Source organism: Chelonia mydas, chromosome 10, assembly GCF_015237465.2.
Source record: "Chelonia mydas isolate rCheMyd1 chromosome 10, rCheMyd1.pri.v2, whole genome shotgun sequence".
NCBI lineage: Eukaryota > Metazoa > Chordata > Testudines > Cheloniidae > Chelonia > Chelonia mydas.
Window position 1 is genome coordinate 1910778 of NC_051250.2, and position 14505 is coordinate 1925282.

The following is a 14505-nucleotide window of genomic DNA, read 5'->3' on the forward strand; positions in this document are numbered from 1 at the left end:
CTGGGGGCGAGCCTCCTGGGCCAAGAGCTCAGGAGCCGGACAGGAGGGTTCCGCGGGCTGGATGTGGACCACGGGCCGTAGTTTGCCCACCTCTGCCCTATGTGAATCTGAACTAGCAGGGCCTCATCAGAGCCACATTTGTCTGATATCAAACCAACTTTAAAGTAGATCATACTGGAGGCCTAGATTATGGAGTGTCCCTTTCTTGAGCATTCAGATGGTTATGGCCTGAGAGACATAGGCTCCAGGGTTCCAACTGCCTTGGGGTTTGTTAGGGTTTTCAGAAATCATCACTTCTCCATCCCACTAAGCAGATGTTTATAAAAATTACAAACAACAATTCCTCTAGTTTTGCAGCCACTACCCCCATAGAGCGTCCTGCCTTCCACTTCTTCCCAAGCAGCCTGGCTCTGAAGCAACAGCCAAATTAGAAACAGTTTCCCACAGTAGTGACAACACTACGACGCCAGCTTGTTCGCATGAGAAGATGTCAGAGAGCTTGTATTAAATTGTTGCCACAAAGAAATCCACTAGTTAATTTCACCTCTACTCAAAACTGACAGAGTATGGGTGAGCAAAAAGACTCAGAATTAGCCAATGGTACAAAAAGAACAAGTTCTAAAAATGGCAAATGGGAGTGGGGATTCTTCATACTTCCAGAAGGGAGTCTCAAGCAATAGAGAAAAAAGGAGCTAAAATACCCACGCTGAAGAAAATAATAAAGACCTTTTCCCCCTTCCGTTTTCACGTAAAAACCAGCTTGACCTCAGGACCAAATACCATGTGCCATTTCTCAAGAGCCCTGTTTCCAGTGTTTGCTGCACCGGAAGCCCGGCTCATGCTATCAAGTTACCGGATAGAGTTTTGGAATGCAGTCCAGTCTTCCTGGAAGAGGGAATCCGAGGGGATATCATCCAGTTTGCACTTCTTTCTTATGGACTGCAAAGTAGTAGTGAAGTCAGACACATACCTGTGTAAAGAGACGGAGCAAAGACAGGCAACGGAATAAGACCTCAGACTACAGCAATGGCACTTGCTATGAGCAGCTCGCGTCACCTCAGGCAAAGAGCCAGAAGCACCTGAACAAGAAGAGGAGCACAAAGGAAGTATTCCTTGCTCCAGCCCAAGCCCTGACATTTGCAGGCTAGAGGTGGCCAGCAGTGGCAGGTCCAGACCCACCCTGGAGGACGAGGGGTTTGGGTGGTGCCTAGAGCACCAGTCACAATAGCCTGAAGGAGCAGTACCGCTTTGCAGCTGAGTGCCTGGAACCCACCGTTAGCAAGCAGGTAGGAGCAGAGCACTTCTGTTGTCACTAGCATTACTGCTCTCTTCTAGAGCAGATGAGCCAAAGTCAGAGGCTACGGCTCCTCTCGCACCCCTTGTTCCCTCACCAAAGAGCAGTGCTCTGCTTTCCCCTACTCACGGAATAGGCCTCTCCCCACAGAGCCAATAGTGCACTGATGCTAAGACTTCATTTATGCAGGGTTAGCAGCTGCCTTGGCCCAGGGAAAAAAGGATAAGTAGGGGAAATCCGTACTGGAATGCTGTCTTAAATGGGAGTATGTGATAGATTTAATAGGGGAAAAAATACATTGCCTCTAATTAGTGCCCCTCGTTATTCTACAGGGAAGCTATGCAGCAAATACTGTACGGGGGAGGTCACTTGTGCACCGTACATGTTTCCCACTGAGGGTTATGTTCACCAGCCTACCATGCCTCTCTTCTATTAGGCCCTCCCAGAAGTGGTTCTTTCCCAGAAGTGCTTTTAGGCACTTTATCAATGAAAATTCAGGCATACTGTGGCTATGAGGAGCTTTACCTCCAATCATGTTTAACTTCCACTTTTCATGAAAAGCCACAAGTTGAGGGATCTTTATTGATGAGCTGAGTGGCAGATCACAAGGGAAGGGATTATGCTAAACACTAGCTGTGTCTATAGAAACGTGACAATATCACAAACCACAATGTCCTCAGGGTCTCCCCCCCCCCATTGCATTCAGAGCCACCTCTTGGACACTTGCTCACTCGCCTGGGATAAGTGTATTAGAAAGACAGAAAATGCTTTACTTTTTGAACAGAGCTTTCAGTGCCTTGAGCAGCCCGCACACCCCCAGCCCATCGGTGAGTTTAACGCAGTTGTCAATGGCTCCAGCAGCCAGACTGAAGAGTTTGTTCACTGAGTGGTTCAGTTCCTGGACACAGTCAATTACTTCCCAATGCTCCTGGAGAACAAAAAAATACACTGGTTGATCCCAACCCTCCTTCAGCAAGTGTCCCTGCAGTAACCACATTGTACCAGGGCTTTCTGTAGCTAACACTGTAGTTGCTGTAACACTCAGATGGGGAAGGAGGATATTTAACCCAACAGGCATACCTTCCCGTCAACATCTAATTGTCTCGTGGAGTGCACTGAGGGCTAACAGTCTCCTTTGTTTTCATCCTCCTACACCAGGGGTGGGAAAACTTTTTGGCCCGAGGGCCACATCGGAGTTGCGAAACTGTATGGAGGGCCAGGTAGGGAAGACTGTGCCTCCCCAAACAGCCTGGCCCCCACCCCCATCCACCCCCTCCCACTTCCCGCACCGTGACTGCCCCCCTCAGAACCGCCAACCCATCCAACCCCCCCTGCTCCTTGTCCCCTGACCGCCCCCTCCTGGGCCCCCCGCCCCTAACCACCCCCCCAGGACCCCACCCGCATCCAACCCCCCCTGCTCCCCGTCCCCTGAGTGCCCCCGGACCCCTATCCACCCCCCCCACCCCCTGACAGGTCCCCCGAGACCCCATCCCCTATCCAACCCCCCTGCTCCCCATCCCCTGACAGCCCCCTCCAGAACCTCCGCCCCATCCAACCACCCCCTGCTCCCTGTCCCCTGACTGCCCTCCGGGACCCCCTACCCCCTTACCATGCTGCTCAGAGCAGCCGGAGCTCACAGCCCCGCCAGAGCCAGCCACGCCGCCCGCCCTGCCCGGCAGGAGTGACGGGCCAGAGTGCAGGCGGTGTAGTGGCGTCACTGCCGGGAGAGGGGCCAGGGACTAGCCTCCCCAGCCGGGAGCTCAGGGGCCGGGCAGGATGGTCCCGTGGGCCGGATGTGGCCCGCGTGCCGTAGTTTGCCCACCTCTGTCCTACACAGTGATAGCACATAAAATTCAGATTGCCCTCTCCTATCTCATCACTGCCTCTAGACAAGACACACTGACCTAACCTTCCTATAGGACAGTGTTCCTCGACCTTTTTTTTTTTTTTTTTTTTTGCTGGCGACCCCCTTTGGACTTCAAAAAAAAACAAACAAAAAATGGTGAGCCCCCTACTAAGCTGGAGTCCGAGCCCCACTACCCTGGGCTGAAGCACGTAACTTGGCTTTGCAGGGCCCTCTGTGGCATAGGGCTCCAGGCAACCGCCCTACTTGCCACCTCCTAACGCCGGCCCAACACTTCTACAGGAAATTCCCTCCCCCACCCACTCAGTCTATGGTAAGAAAACAACAGAGGAGGCAGGAACGCACATAGCTAGTCTATGTAACCATTTGTCATTGTTACGCCATCCTCCCTGCAGTGGTTTGGTATAGCCACTTGCAGCACAAGAATGTGGGGCAGGGACTGTCTTCTAGTCTGTACAGTGCCTAGCACAATACTCCACCTCCACTCATTCTGACTGAAGGACACATTTGCAAAAGGTTAAAAGACACAAGGCAAACTCAGAGGTTTTCTTCCTTGCTTCTAATAGTCTGCTTAAGCGTCCAAGAGGTTGTCTGCTTATCCCAAAGGTTTCCCCTACATCAGATGCATGAAGCACCAGTTACTGATTGCCCAGGAGCAGGCAAAGTTATAAAATTAATTGCAGCAACTTAAGTGAAAAAAGCAATATTTAATTAAAAAGAAAGAAATCAAAGGAAATTGCAAATGGAAAATGCTAGCCAAAATCTAGGGTCCAACCACCCTGACAAAGATGCTTTAGACTACTCATAAATATCAGCCTCCAATCACCTGCTGACTACCACTGTACAGATGGAGCAGAATACATTACATTACCAAGGGCACTGCACTGATCTGGATGAGGAGGTTTTCTTCTTCCAGGTCTCCATACCGCAGCTGGTAGGGCTTATATGGACCATACACTACTTCCACCAGTTCCATCACTTTTACCAGGTTATGCTCATCTATAAGGAATCAGAAGTGAGTGTACAAAAAAGTAAATGAACTGCTAAAAGGTGGCCTTAAAGCAGCATGTTAGGCTCTTTCAAAGAGTTGTGCCTATTGACAGCCACTACCATGTGCGCATATACCTTGGGACTTTGCCTAGCACCTTTAAAGCTGAGCTGCAGACTTTTTAAACAAATGGGAATATCATCACTATTGGCTCCTTAATACCCAGGTATTCTATTTCAACAAGCACAGCAGGAAATTATTAAGAATATTCCTGGCTGCTAGAGAATAATCTGGGACCACAAGTCTTCCAGCCAGCTATCTATCACCCATCCCCAGCCTGCACAATCAAGTAAGGAATCTGTCTGAACTGTGCCTGCCTAAAGAGAGTATAGTCTCATTTTATGTCCCATCAAAGATTCTAAAAGGAAACTACACAGTCTTCATCCATACCTAAAATAAATGATGCCAACTCATTTCATGTAGACTACTACACAGCCACAGTCACTCCCAACCTGGCCTGAAAGTGAACCAGTTGACCTAACGCCCCACTGACAATCTGCTTAGTCACCCAGCTCCCGCATTCCTGGGATGCTTCTGCTTTTGCATGTTGCTTTTAGAGCACGCCACCTTGTTGCAGGGTAATATGCAAATAAAGAATGCAACTTTTATTCCCAACTGTTCAGTAACTGGTTTCCTATTCTCTCATCTTACAAACTTCCGCCTCTTCTCTCCAAGTTCCTTCTATAGAGGGTCTACGGTATTTATTACCTACCCCAATTAAGCCAGACCAGTATGTGGCAAGTGTTTGCTAAGAGTGCACAAGGACTTCCAATGAAAAGCAGAACACAAGCACAGGACAATAGCCATGCTTCCTAGAATGGCACAGTCATTAAATGTAATCTACTAAAACTGGGTTTAAATAACTGAGAGGTATGATGCAAAGCAAACACAGGCAGGAAATGCAGCGTTAAAGATAACCCATCAACCTTAACATGTGATTTTCCTGAACGCTCTCTTTGAAGGGACACGGTGACAAATTAAGATAAACCTATAAAGGTTCATAAATTAAAACTGTGCTGAGCCTATATAATCAGATGGTCTCATTACTGTCAACTCACCTTCCTCCCTCCCTTACCTCCAATGGTTCGCATCAACTGCTCATGGATTTCTGTCTAAAATTGAACTGCAAATGCTTTAGGGCAGGGAGAGGTCTTTACTTTGTTCTGAACAGCACACTTTAGGCACTAAACAAAAGCACACTTAAATAAAAAAAATTTGACCCAGCAATTTAATTTGGTTAAAACATGGTTTTCATAAAACCTAAGACCAACAGAACGGTTTCCACAATTTTTTTACATTCCAGTGAAAACCATTTTGGCAAACTTTCCCTTGCAACATTTGAGAAAGCAAACGATCAGGAGAACTTGTTAAGAGAGGCGCGGTCTAAATCAAGAACTCCTGAGCTTTTATTGCCATGTGATCTCAGACAAGTCAAGTATCCTCTGACTCCATTTCCCCATTTATGAGACAGGAATAAAACTGATCCACCTTACAGGGATGTTGCAATTCACCCACCCAAATGTTGTAAAAGGAAAGTGCTAAGTATTCTCTTCACAAGGTAGCATCAACATAGCTCTGCTTCAGTAAACACAGCCAGGACTGTGTCAATATATTTGGGATAAATTAAACATACATTTTAGTACAAACATTATGTAAACAGCAAACACTGCGGATGAAATCCAGATCCCTTACATTGTTGTAGCAGCTTCCATGAAAAACAAAACGCAAACCACAGAACCCAAAGGCTGTACAGAGTTACACCAAAATACACCATAAAGTCTGGGAATATTTGAAACAACAGTCCCTACTTAAGTTAGACAGCATTGCTACTTCCAAGCCTCTTGCAAAGTGGGCTGTGGTGTCATGCAGCTCCAGCAACTTATTCAGTCTGGTTTCCTGGCTGGCCCTCTCCATTGCAGTGCTGAGGCAGACTGGGATTGAAGGCACCAAGGCACCGAGCGTTTGGATCAGCAGCACAGTCACAATTTCATGGGGGTTCTTAAAAACCTGCACGAACAAGGAAGCTGTTAGCAGGAGCATGTGAGCAGGAGCAGCCCACTGCTTCTGTGTAAACTGAGCCCCCCACTCCACCACTTTAGCAAGGGAATCAGCACAATGACCTAGTCAACAGAAGCCATATAGAAGCCCCCAGAAGCAATGCATAAAGCAGAAGAGACTAAACTGCCCCAAAGATGAAATTTAAATTATGTTCATTAAGAGGCAACTGTATGCACATCGAGAACACTGTACTCAGGGAACTGCCAGATCACTGGATCCTCTCTGGGCATGTGCAATCCCAACTAACACGAATAGGAGCACAGCATTTGGAAACTCACAAATGTTACCAGACTAAAAGCAGGGCCAGGTAAGATTTCTGGAACCTTGCTGACTGAGCATGCAGGAAAGGCTGACTCAGGATATGAAAGCAGAGTTAATCATTGTCACTTAAAGAGCCCAGCCGAGGAGCGCACTTTATCTAAGGCAGCAGAGAATTTATGAGGTTGAGCAGAGGCTGGATCCAAAAGGAGGACAGGCAAATAGTGGGCAACGGAGTAGAGTAACAACAAGGTCGAGAGCCTGCTGTGTCTTCAAACAGAATTTAAACAGGTACCTTTGAAAGACATGAGGAAAGAGATAAAGAATCCCATGAATAAGCAGCTAGGTAATGGGGGTCAGGATGGACTGAGGAGAGAGTTGGGAAGTACTACATTCTAGCCCCAGCGAGAATGTAACCAGCCGGCAAATGCTATCCTTAGATCAGCATAACACCAGCTTCACATTCATATCCATCATCCTCATCTTGGTTTGCAGTAGCTTTTATCATCACCACTTTTGACTGACTGGTCAGCTATTCTCTAGGCCCCCAGCACTGCAGTACCAGAACATACACCCCCAGTATCCAACTCGCAGCAGTAAGACCATGGACAGCAAGTAGAACAGGGGGAAAAAAATGGTTTTCCTAACACAAGCAGTGCAGGAGGACTAGGGAGAAAAGCCCTGGATGACATGAGCTTTGGTCCACATGGCAAGGCCCCTCACAATAACCAGGTCCTAGAGCACATGTTAGTGAATAAGCCAGCATCTGAACTGTGATTCACAACTAATTGTTATGCAGGAAAAAAACCCAAAGCCATTATTTCAAGGTAAAGCTGGGTATCCTTGCAGAAAAGGACTCAGCCCTTGTTACAAGCTTCATACCCAGGAGATAACAATCTCCCTTACCCTTCACGGGTGAAAACTCTGACAGGCTCAACAATGTCCAACACAATTTGTTAAGCTAAATGAAGAGAGGTTAACTCCTTTTGGGATCAGGTATAAGTATGGTAAGCTCTGCATTTACAAATTCAAATGCTTTTCTTGGTACTGCACAGTCCTGAGGGGTTCCAGCAGAAGTTCCCCAAGAATTCACACACAAATCAGTCAAGCAATCCCTCCAGGGCCTCCTCTAGGTCAGGCGGTAATGAAATTCAGGTATTTCAAATGTTTTACAACAGAACAAAATGCAACACTGACAAATGAGATTTCATGTATGATACAGATGAAAGAGAGAGAGCAGTCTGAACAGCAGCGATACGGCCACTGGTCTTGAGTCAAACATTTAATCTTTCTGTGGCAGCGGATGAGCTAGATCCCTAAAGCAAGCTCCAAGACGTTAGTGAAGAGGCACAAAATGAGACCATGAGCTGATCAATTATTCTGAGCCTTATGGGAATTTGCAGTCTGTGTTCCCATGCATTGCACTGATGTTGTTAACGGACAGTAGCAGTACCTGCATGACCCACTGGAGTTGCGAGTGCCATGTTCCAAGCAGAGTATCATATAGTTCAGTCAGCTGCCGATTTAAACTTAAGTCACTTTGACAAAGATCCTGCCAGACTGTCACCAGCTGCACCTGCAGGGGTAATAAAAGTCACTCATGCTACAGAATTGGGCCTTGTTAACTCAGAGACATGTCCTAGGGAAACTGCTTCTACACAAAGGCAGCACCCCTCAGATTTGAATGTACCGCCATGCAATCATTCAGCATCCAAGAGGACTCAGACTTTAAAACGTTAAGCTAAAGGCTTCTTGGCTTATACAAAGATTTAATTAACCTTGGTATTTTGCTCATAAATGAGACTGAAACCAATACCACCCCATAACAGTTGAAATATTTGGCAGGCCCCAGCTCTGAAGCTAATCCTCACAAGGCCCACCGCTAATAGGGCTTTGGAGGATCAGGTTAAGGTCAATGAACCATCCAGAATTCCAATCCCATCTGAAGAGAGTTTCCATAATTCAGCAGCAGCAAGTTATAATAACGTTTAATAACAACCAGAGATCATAAAGGAAGGAAAAAGCAACAACCAAACACCTTCTCAGGGCACAGAGGGAAACCCTTTGGGATGCACAATTACATTTTTCATTTGGCCTACTAGCTGCTGTAGGAAGGCACAGGAAGACTCCTGTGGAGAGTTATTCCCCAAACCCCCATGTGCGGAGTAATCACATCCAGGAAAAGATTCACGCAGATGAAACGTGGAAGAGAACAAGCGCCATCCTCAGTTTAAATTGGACAAGTGAGATGACCAGAGTGGCAGCCCCCCCTACAGGCTAAACCAAGGAACTACTCCACATTTCTCTCCCCCAAATTAAAATGTGACCATGACAGAGACTAGATACCTTGTGACATTTGTAGTAATAAGCCAGGAGCTGGGGCATCCGATCAATTTCAGTGAAGACTTTCACAAACACTTTTGCCTGGTCTAAATACAACAACACAGAACGTTAGTTAACAGGTCACCCCCCTAACTTGTGTGACAGAGGTACTGTCCTGAGCAAAACAAGTCTTCTGGACTAAGCAGAAAAATCCATCCTCTTCAGTTTGGAGAAGAGCCTGGATACAGTATGTGTGGGATGTAGAACCACAATATGTCAAGAAAGTGACAAGACCTCCCTGTGTTCCTTTCCCTTCACTTAGGAGGGCAGCTGCCTCTGAATCCATGGCCACAGAAATTCCAGAGTGGGTAAAGTGATGATGGAAATGTTTTTAACTTCCCTTGGGAAAACATTTCTAACTCCAGACCCCCTGTAATAGTACTGAGTCCCCTAAAGACATGATGCTTTTTTCAGACAGAGCTAGTGCCCTCCAGACCAGAGAACGTGTCAGTAGATCCAAACTGCACTCCTCAGTTTTGCCTTCCTCACCCCCAGGTGCCAGGACCACAACTAGTTGTTTCTTCACCTTGACTAAATGACCCAGCTACCGCTTACTCACAACCTGAAAGTCTCCCTGCTCCCTTTGCATTACTGGAGCAGTGGGGAAGGCTTTGTCTACAAAACACACCTGGGTTCAGAGATGTTAGTAATGATGTATTTAGGAACTTGTTTCTGGTTTGCTGGCAGGGCCCAAGTGGCTTCCTGTAAATCTGACACACAGCAAGTAACTAGGGTTGCTCTAGAGCAGTACAAGGGAGAGAACAGTGCCTCCCACCACCACCACCCCACCCCAGGGACACATTTGTTGTCCTAAAAAAAGAAAAGGAGGACTTGTGGCACCTTAGAGACTAACAAATTCATTTGAGCATAAGCTTTCGTGAGCTACAGCTCACTTCATCGGATGAAATGAAGGATGCATCCGATGAAGTGACCTGTAGCTCACGAAAGCTTATGCTCAAATGAATTTGTTAGTCTCTAAGGTGCCACAAGTCCTCCTTTTCTTTTTGCGAATACAGACTAACACGGCTGCTACTCTGAAATTTGTTGTCCTGTGTTCCTATCTACAGGGTCAGATCTAAGCAAGAACTCAGCAGAACATGTGAAATACTATCAACAGAAAGAAAAAGTGTGTTTGCCAGCTGCTCCGGAGGAAATATTAAAAAGAAAATAGACTCAGGGCTGCATTTATCACAAAGTGAGTCAGAACATCTTGAATAACTAAGAGAAGCAATGGACCCATGTCCAGTACAGAAGCGCCACCTGCTGTCAGTTTCCTACCACAGCTACATGGCATACCTAAAGAACTCATCACAGTATCATGCAACTTCTATGAGGCTCTCTCCTTGTAGGTGGGAGAAAACATTCTCAGACATCACTGGGTCCCCTGCATCTGCCTGCAAAAGGGCCATACAGCCCAAGAGCAGCAACAAGATAGACACACATACTGAGACAGATGGGTGCAGAACCTAAGGAAGCAGAGTCAGTGTGATAGACTGGAAAACCAGAAAGAGAGTGAAGGGAAATGAGAAGAGAAAGGCAAAGAGAGGAGTAAAGGAGGAAGAGTGTGAAAGAGAACACAAACATAAATCGTTCATATCAACCTTTTCCTTCCTCCCTCTGCTTGTCTCACTCACTGCATCTTGTCTTAAATTAGAAAATAAGCTCGTTGGGGCATGGACTGTCTCAGTCTGTGTTTGTGCAGCACAACAGCATGATCCTTATGGAGGCCTCTAGGTGCTACTGAAATACTAATAAACTGTGTAATGGTAGGGAAAGGGAGCAAGGTCAGACCAAAAACCCAAAAATCCAGGGGTGGAAAGTAGGGTTGCAGGCTATCGGAGCATCCAACATGTACTGGGCTGCAGGCTGCTGTCCCATCCAAATCTTTTTGTTTGGTTCTGCCAAGAAAGGGCACATAACCCAGCCCCAGAGAGACCCAATGGATACACACCCAACCCCAGGCAGCATTTAGCTTTCTGGTGAGCAAACCCCAAAAGACAAACAGAAACAGAGGGCAAAAGACAAGAAAGAAAAAAGAACAGAGACAGAAATGAAGAAAGGACATATTAAATAGGAGAGGTGGTGGGAGGTGTACAAGGCTTGGCAGAATGGTGCTCCTGCTCCCTACCTTGCCCCACCTGCCAGTCCACTGCAAAGGCGGCTCCAACAACAGCTAAGAGGCTGAAAGCATGCTATTCAGAGCACCATGCCTCACTCTCCTGATGAAGGCAGCACCTACATATAAATACATCTACGGTGAAGACAAGGGAAACAGAGCCGTACTGACCTACGGACTGAGCATTGAAGGTGGCCACAATCTGGGGGCTGGCCATGGCCTCTAGCCGGTTCTTCAGAGCCTCTAGGTGCACACATTTCTCAGAGTAGTCTGGAGTGTCCACAAGCATCGCCAGGCTGTTCTGCATACTTGTTAACTTGGCAGAGATCACAGACACATCCTGCCACCAAAGGAAGTTAGGGGTTTGTTAACACAATATCAAAAATGCCAAGTCCTAAGCTCCACAGTGACATCTGCGAAGCAGAGGCATATTTCCTTTTGAAAAGTGATCTGAAAGGACTCTTATTTAAATTTGGTTTCTTTATAATTGACAGTTTTCATGCCTTTGTCTTTTTCAAGCAGGTACCTACTTGTGTTTTAAAAGTTTCCTCAATATCTGCACTCAGTGTGCTCCACTTGTCTGCTTCCTGGAGGGACTCAGCAGCCAGCTGCATTCTGGATTTCACTCGATCAAGTTCCACCAGAACCTGAAACAGAGATGAAACTGCTGCCCATCAGAATTGGGGACAAATGTGCAAGTTGCTTCACTTGGTGGGGAGTAAGGTGGGGTGGGGAGGAGAGGGTTATTTCTGTTATATTTGCGTTTAAGAAACTGGGTGATAACAATTTCAGGAGGAAGTTGGCTAAAATCAATTTTAGGGGTTTACACAGAAGTGGATAATCTCTCCAAAGAGCTGAAGAAATTTAAATCAATTTTAAAGTTGAACCAGCTGATGAGCATCATCAGTAGAAATTTGAGTACATAATGAAGAACGTTGCTTTTATTCAGGGTCAACACCCAACTCTAAACAATAATATGGCTATGTGATCCGAGGGGAAGGGGGCTGGGCTCTGATGACAGCCAAAGCTGCAGGAACAACTTGCAAAACAGTTCACCAAAGATCTGCAGTACTGTGGGTAAACCATCAACCCCTCTGCTTGAGCAGCTCACTCCTGAAATTTCACAAGAAAACAAGCACACCTATAAACTGGTTTGGATTCGGGATTCAATATAATCAGCGTCCATTTTGTCTGGAAAATGCAAAGCAACTCTATAGCATGATATTAACACAACACCACCACCACCAATAAGCTCACACAATCAAGGCTTTCGCATCTTGCTGCCTGTCATGAAAGTTGGATCACTCACATGAGGAGAGTTATCAGCTCTTGACAGGTCTGATCAGAGCTAGCTCTACTCTGGGTTGCGAACATCTATGCCTTGGTGGTGAGGTGGGGGTACTGCACAAGCTTTTCACTTCTGAGCACACAATGCATGGTTGAGTTAACAAGGAAAATGCTTTTCGGGATGTCAACCTAGTCTTCCATCTGTCCACACACAAAACCACCATACAGCATCATTCTCTGCTTAAAAGAGGCTTTGGACTCTAATATCAGGGATGCTGCAGCCCAGAACCAAGGTACAATCTGTAGGGAAGTTTGCATTGTGCCTGCTCATGCTACGTCCTGCTCTAGACACTTCTATTAGTTCTTCAATTCAATAAGTGCGATCATTCATTCACAATAAGGAAAGTCAGCATCTCCAGAACTTTTTACTTCCTCACAAAAGTACCAGAAATCTGAAGCAGCCCACAGGGTATCAAATTGCTGAACCCTAGTACAATCAGACTGTAGTTCAGAGAAGCTACCAGGCTGTAGGAGTTTTCAGTGACTGTTCTGCTTGAAAAAAGCATAGAGATTCCTTGCATCTAGGATCTCATAGCCTCAGAACTTGCTGAAGTGTAACAGGATCACAGTAGCAATTTTAAAAGGACACAACATCAGAGCAGGAAATCAGGCTCCCTTACCTGTCAGCATCTACCAGAGCTCAAGCTGCTGCAGAGAGCTAACAGAGCCCCCCTGGAATTGCACAAACCGAAACAGACAGTCTTCAAGTTCACTCAACGTCAGTAACTTTGGCAGCTACAGCAAATCTGGAAATCAGAGTCAAATATTTAGTGATGAGAGAAGTTACCTGCATTGACTGAGCTGTGTCCTCTTCAAATTTCTTAATGTCCTCCTTAACAAGGACCATTTGTTCCTTCAGGAAAGTTGCCTCCTGTTTCAAGGCTTCCACATCCCGCAGGACTCTGGGCATGTTCTGGAGCGCCTGGTGGCTTGTTTCTGCAGAAACAAATAGCAATGGAATGACAAAGGACTCAACCCTCACACAGAAGAAGAAGCTTGGCAAGGAGCATGGTGTCCAACAAGTCTTCATTGCTGCCTTCAAGCTACAGCAGAACCTCAGAGTTACAAAACACCTCGGGAATGGAGGCTCTTCGTAACTCTGAAATGTTCAGAACTTGGAACAAAGCGTTAGGGTTGTTCTTTCAAAAGTTTACAACTGAACATTGACTTAATACAGCTTTCAAACTTTCCTATGCAGAAGAAAAAAGCTGCTTTCCTTTTTTGTTTTTGTTTTTTACTAGTTTACATTTAACACAGTACTGTATTGGCTTTTGGTTGGGGGTTTTTGGGGAGGGGGGATGGGAGGGGCGGTGTCTCTGTTGCTGCCTGATTGCATACTTCTGGTTCCAAATGAGGTGTGTGGTGGACTGGTTAGTTCATAACTCTGAGGTTCTACTGTATATTTAATAAGATCTTCCAGATCTGGAATAGCAGGGCATGCTGCATATTAGGGACAATCCTCCAAGAGTTTGGCAAGTGCCTATCATCACATATAAATAATATGAAGGACAAAGCATGTAAAGCAATGCTGGTGGGGGGATTGGTAGGAAAGCAGAAGAGAGAATAATTGGGCTGGAATACCAGAAGATGCTGCAGGTCAGGACAGAAGTGAGCGGGAAAAGGTTCTCTCATTCTGCAAGAGTTTTCAAAACTTCAATTTTTTTTCCTATTCCAAATCAAGCACAAAAAGTCAAAATCCTCAAACTAATAATCTAAAAAAAACCCAACACACACAAAAATGGGTCAGGTCAATCAAAACATTTCATTTCAATATTGACTTTTTTTTTTTTTTTTTTTTTTTTAAAGAAAAACTTCTTTTTAGTATAAATTAACATTTTAAAATGAAAAGTTGTTTCAAATTTAAAAACAAAACTTTTTGGTTTCAAAAATATCAAAATGGAATGTTTCAACAATTACAAAAAATAATTTACAATTTTTCAAATTGGGAGATTTGTCAAAACCGACCCCATCTCACAAGCAATTGGGGGTTCCATGAATCAATGTTTTTTGAGAGAGAAAAATGGTGGGAAAATTGCCAACCAGTTCGACTCAGCACTGGGTGTCTGCTGGCAGCGCTCCAGGAGGAAGCTTGCAAAGCAGGTGCCGGTGTACTGTATTAAACTGCTCCGCGTAGGAAT

General features: G+C 45.7%; 1 protein-coding gene across 9 annotated transcripts in view; it reads right to left on the reverse strand.

Annotated features, from left to right (window-relative positions):
• COG7 (component of oligomeric golgi complex 7) overlaps positions 1-14505 on the reverse strand; it is an 81959-nt gene that overhangs the window by 65959 nt on the left and 1495 nt on the right. For 7 of the 9 annotated variants that reach the window (XM_043524391.1, XM_043524390.1, XM_043524392.1 and 4 more), the window contains exons 3-11: positions 13155-13303; positions 11551-11667; positions 11192-11360; positions 8869-8951; positions 7976-8098; positions 6015-6213; positions 4030-4157; positions 2068-2222; positions 854-970 (exon numbers count right to left, since the gene is read on the reverse strand). In XM_043524391.1, coding sequence (XP_043380326.1) covers positions 854-970; positions 2068-2222; positions 4030-4157; positions 6015-6213; positions 7976-8098; positions 8869-8951; positions 11192-11360; positions 11551-11667; positions 13155-13303 — 1240 coding nt within the window. Of the gene's footprint in view, positions 1-853; positions 971-2067; positions 2223-4029; positions 4158-6014; positions 6214-7975; positions 8099-8868; positions 8952-11191; positions 11361-11550; positions 11685-12987; positions 13118-13154; positions 13304-14505 lie in introns of those variants that run through there. The other 2 variants (XM_037910365.1, XM_043524396.1) reach the window with 2 other exon arrangements.